Genomic DNA, 5478 nt, shown 5'->3' with positions numbered 1-5478 from the left:
AGGCCAGAAGCAGGCCAAGGGTCTGAAGCCACAGTCACAGCCCAACAGGCCATCACTGGCCCCAAGGCCAAAAGCCACAATCTGAGAGACCAGCATTGGCCCCAGGGCCTAAAGCCATAGTCACAGCACAAGAGGCCAGCACCAGCTTTGGGCCCAAATCCACAGCCACAACTCGAGAGGCCAGCACCAGCCCTAGGCTGTAAAGCTACAGTTACAGCCACAGAGGCCCATAGCAGCCCTGGGGCTAAAGCCACATCTACAGCCAGAAAGGCTGGCACTGGCCCCAGGCCTAAAGCCAAAGCCCGAAGGGCAGTACCAGCCCTGGGGACCAAAGACACAGCCATAGTCAATTAGGGCTGTAAGGAGGATCCGGGGAACTACAGGCCTGTCAGCCTGACCTCATTACCAGGGAAAGTTATGGAGCAAATCATCTTAGTGAGATCACACGGCACATGCGTGGCATCCAGGGGATCAGGCCCAGCCAGCACGGGTTCATGAAAGGCAGGTCGTGCCTCACCAACCCCATCTCCTTTTTCAACCGGTTGACCAGACTGGTAGATGAGGGAAAGGCTGTTGATGCAGTCTACCTGGACTTCAGCAAAGCCTTTGACACTGTCTCTCTCAGTATTCTTCTGGGGAAACTAGCTGCCCGTGGCCTGGACAGGTATACCCTTCTTTGGGTAAGGAACTGGCTAGAGGGCCGTGCCCAATGGGTAGTGCTTAATGGAGTGAAGTCCAGTAGGCAACCCGTTACAAGTGATGTCCCCCAGGAGTCAGTAATGGGCCCATCTTGTTTAATATCTTTATTGAATGACCTAGATGAGGGGATTGAGTGCACCCTCAGTAAATTTGCAGGTGACACCAAGTTGGGAGGTGGTGTGGATCTGCCTGAGGATAGAGAGGCCCTTCAGAGGGATCTAGATAAGCTGGATCACTGGGCTGAGATGAATGGGATGAGGTTCAACAAGGCCAAGTGTCGGGCCCTGCACTTTGGCCACAACAACCCCATGCAGCGTTATAGGCTTGGGGCTGAGTGGCTGGATGATTGTGAAGAGTAAAGGACCTGGGGGTATTGGTCAGTGCTCAGCTGAACATGAGCCGACAGTGTGCCCAGGTGGTCAAGAGGGCCAGCGGCATCCTGGCCTGCGTTAGAAATAATGCGACCAGCAGGAGCAGAGAGGTCATCATCCCCCTGTACTCAGCTCTGGTGAGGCCGCACCTCGAGTATTGTGTTCAGTTTTGGGCCCCTCGCTACGAGAAAGACATTGAGGCCCTGGAGCACGTCCAGAGAAGGGCAATAAAAATGGTGAGGGGTCTGGAGCACAAGTCTTATGAGGAGCGGCTGAGGGAGCTGGGATTGTTTAGTCTGGAGAAGAGGAGGCTCAGGGGAGACCTCATTGCTGTGATGAGGAGGGTTGGGCCTCCTGTCCCAGGCAACAAACAGGACCCGGGGAAATGGCCACAAGTTGTACCAGAGGAGGTTTACATTAGACATAAGGAAAAACTTTTTCTCTCCGATGCCGTGGATAGCGTCCTAATCAGATTGTTCTCAAGCGGGAAAGCACGACAGTAGTCAATATGAGTGATCAAGCTTCACTTTATTGCTGCACACACAGGGTTTATATATGGTTCCAATACACGTATGTTCGCACACTATTGGTGCACAAGGTGGGCGGCCAGGTGGGCTGCCTAGCTTCAACCAATGCTCAGCCAGCATTCACACCTGCCGCTGAGCTCATCCGCTTATCAGCCCCCCACATATCCACAGAGCACAGCTGCGGATGTGGGCCTACTGTTTACATGCTGCCTCAAGGATGTTGTGTCTCCCATCTTAACTCCTAATGTTTTCTCATGGGTATGCACTCTGTGCTGCCGCACCAGCTATACTCTTTCACAGTCTCATGGCCGCCCTGCTCTCGCAGCCATCCCCCAACACTCCGAGAGTGGCCAGGCACTGGAATGGCTGCCCAGGGAGGTGGTGGAGTCACCGTCCTTGGCAGAGTTCAAGAGGCATCTGGATGAGGAGTTACGAGATATGGTTTAGTGCTTGTGGTAGCACTGGTAATGGGAGACAGTTGGACTAGATGATCTTGCAGGTCCTATCCAACCTTGTGATTCTCTGATTCTATGATTCTGTGATTCCATGAGGTAGTGCAGGGTCTGGAGAGGGAAGAGCGGGGGCAAAGGAGGGGTGAAGACCGTCTCTTTGGAGCAGAGCCCTGCTGAGAGTTCCAAGCTGTGCCCTGGCTACAGGCACCCCTGAGCTGCTCTGGGATTCGGGGAAGGTGTTGGAAATATCCAAATAATTTTCCAGGACGGTTCCTCTGATAAAGCAGATTTTATTCGCGATTGCAATGGCGGGCGTCCTGCAAGCAGGAGCGCGCCGACAAAGCAGCGTTACATCTTTTATGCCCTATTGCCCGATGCTGATCTCTTTCTGCTCTGGTTCCTCACTGGCTGAGTACTGCAGGTTCACACTCTTTTGCGACGCTTCACTAGTCATACAAATACCAAATAAGCACAAATCTTTTAATGTTCAGACACAAATATCCTAATTGATTAATTGTTTTCTAACAATTGCTTTCCTAACAAGTTTGATCATAACTCTCTGATGACTGTTTTACAACCATAGCCTCTTAGTTGTTTAATTACCCCCTTGTCAATTACCCCCCTTTACACTGGGTCATTGTTTTGGTCATTTATTTGCATAGAGATAAGTTTGAAAGGAGGATGGAGGGGAGTATCCTGAAGCCTGCACGTGGCATCCTCACATTCCCACAGAGTGGGACAGCTCTGCTTTGTGTCAAGGCCCTGACTCCTTGAAAGTTTGTTAAATATATTTCACTCTTGCCGGTTGAATGAACAACTTCACAGTATGTTTCCTAGTTCAGAACACTGTACCCACATTGTTTAAAACATTTAAATTCTATTGCAGCTTTATGAGAAGGTATTTGTTAGGCAATCCGGTAACTATATTTCTAAAATATGTTACTAATATGTATACGCTATGCTTACATTCCACATCAGATAATTCTAAAGTTATGTTACGGCTTAATTCTTTAGCTCAATTGCCCCTTTTCAGTGATCAATGCAGAAACAACACTTTTCACTTTCCACAAAGGGGAGGCAGTCTGGCTGGAGAATGCCTGGCTCCTTTCTTTTTCCACAAAGTGTGAGCATCCACTGAACTGTGCTCTGGGCTCTTGTACACACAAGCACATGTCGAGAATTGATGAAGTGCAGCAGTGCCTGCAAAGAGATGAGCTGCTGGTGTCTGCCCCGGGAGCTGCTGCTCCAACAGGAGCTCTAGGATCTGCCCCACGAGGAAGGCAGCAGAGAGCTGCAGGGATGGCATCCTGTGTAGGAAGGACAGATGCCAGGAGTCTGTGCCACCACAGCAGGGACACTCAGACACTTGCGTCCCTTGGCGTGTGGAACTCCCCCCGTTACCCCCTCTTGGAGACAGCCAGACCTGAAAGATACCGCACATCTCCTGGCCTGCTCCAGATTTGACATACATTTCAAGGAGGCACTAGACGAGAGGAGACAACGGAAAGCGCTGGCAAGTCAAAGCTTTGTTAAAAGCTTTTATGTGAGATCTAATGTCAACTTTTCCAATGCAGGTTAGCTATGGTGATGATAAATCATGCCCAAAAGCTTCATTGCACTAGAACACAAAATCCAAGAGATTAGAAGCTGCAGAGATATAAGTTCATCATAAGTTCTGCTTTGGGAGGTGCTGATGCCTCATGATCTCAGTCACCATGGTCAGCAGGCTACCAGTGGCCATGATGTCACAGTAGGGTGTGGGGCAGTGGAACCCCGTGTCACAGAGGAGAGGTTCTGTGAAGCAACCTTGCAGGGTGCAAAAGGGGAGGTGTGGTGGACGAGCCCTTCACTCTGGAGTAGCGACTGGAGAGCGAGCGCAAGGATGAGCTTGCACGTGAGGTTTGCCAAAGAGAAGCCACGCGCCTGCATTAGGCGGACCAAGTTGCATTTCTGGGATGGGATGCAGCACGTCTCCCTCATGCCACACATCACTGCCAAAGGTACAGGCTTACACAGCCATCACAGGAACTTTGTGACCAACAGTGATGGCATCTCATGGGCGAGACCCAGCACTGTGGTTGTCTCAGGGGGATTCTCCATTAGGGGCTGGAGACAGTGACAACGCTTATCATTAGCTGTCAAGCCCCAGCTCTGGGGTTGCTGGGGGGCTAAAAGCCAACAGACACACAGTGTGACCGGGGTTTCCTCTGCTTTCTAGAGCGCATAGCGATCTGGGACGCGGTGGCTGTATACATCCAAACCCAGCTCCTGCTGCACAAGGTGGGTCAGCACCCAGATCCTCATTGTTTGCTTGGAGGGGCTGGCAGTCCCCTTGGCTCTGGGCCACAGAATGCAGTGACTCTTCCCCTCCCCAGAAAGCAGAAAATCACCCCAAATTTCCCCCTGAAGCACCAACGGACCTCATGCATGTCTGGTACCACTCATGGTAGATGGTGTCGAATCTCGGGGCTAATCCCGGTCGCTCCAAGTTCTTGGTGACCCTCACTCTGCTTCTGCTCCAACTGCAGCACTGCATTTTTGAGAGGGCAAGGGGAGGGAAGGACTGGTCAGCTTCTTCCTAAATCCCTTCCTCCAGCCAGTCCTTAACCTCTGGCTGTTCTGTTCCCTTCCACTTTAGGGGGTCCGAATTCCAACTCTTGGCTCCTTCGATGTTGTCTCTATCAAGGCCGGTGATGAGGCTTTGGTTATGCCAAGGCCTGTGTTTCGCCTGGCCAGGAATCTTGTACATGCTCACAGCCTTACGGATGATACGGAATACCTGCCTGGTAGGTGGATTAATGCCATTGTGGCTGCACAGACAAGGCAAATGGTAAACCTTACCCAGGTCTGAGATGTTTCTCAAGAGCCAAGTGCCCCCTCTGCCGAGCATGGCCAAAACTGAACTGGGTAATGACTACAACAAGCAACACTTGGGAAAAACCTGCAGAAAGGTTGACGTGTGACCTACTCCATTTTCTCTCATGTTTTTCTAGGCGATAAGGAGTGTGAGCTCGTCCAGTACACCATGGTGGCTGAAACTGCCTCTGTGTCCTGGGAGGAAGCAGAGAGCTGCATCCGAGGCACCACATCCCTCATGTCTCACTGCCTGCAGAAGGGGGAGAACATCGCCCTTGTGCTAAAGGACGTGGGAGTGCTGGTCATTGAAGGCACAAGGGTGCAAATGAAATTTTATTATGATTTCCTAGAGAGGTTTTCTGGGAAGGAGAACCTGGAGGAGGCCATTTTCAAGGTGAGGGCTTGGAGTTCTAGTGGCTAGAATCTTGGGCTGGGCCAGAGCTACAGTCCCGCCAGTTCTTGTCTTGGATTCATCCAGTACTGAGGGCCTCAGCCAAGCAAAGGACATAAGCCCATCTTCACTCACCTCCATTGCAGATCCCCTGGCTGATGGACATGATTGTATCCCCGGTG

At 51.4% G+C, this 5478-nt stretch overlaps 1 protein-coding gene across 1 annotated transcript; it reads left to right on the top strand.

The window, feature by feature from the left end:
- Positions 1-2982: 2982 nt before the first annotated feature.
- Positions 2983-5469, top strand: LOC116217287 (coiled-coil domain-containing protein 81-like). The gene is made up of 4 exons (XM_031556102.1): positions 2983-4049; positions 4268-4329; positions 4688-4835; positions 5043-5469. The coding sequence occupies exons 1-4, from the start codon at positions 3743-3745 to the stop codon at positions 5324-5326; spliced, it is 801 nt and encodes a 266-aa protein (XP_031411962.1). The 5' UTR covers positions 2983-3742; the 3' UTR covers positions 5327-5469.
- Positions 5470-5478: the final 9 nt, after the last annotated feature.

The sequence above is a fragment of the Meleagris gallopavo genome, chromosome 19 (genome assembly GCF_000146605.3).
Source record: "Meleagris gallopavo isolate NT-WF06-2002-E0010 breed Aviagen turkey brand Nicholas breeding stock chromosome 19, Turkey_5.1, whole genome shotgun sequence".
Taxonomy (NCBI): domain Eukaryota; kingdom Metazoa; phylum Chordata; class Aves; order Galliformes; family Phasianidae; genus Meleagris; species Meleagris gallopavo.
The sequence above is the reverse complement of the archived record's forward strand: the minus strand, read 5'-3'. Positions and strand labels throughout refer to the sequence as shown.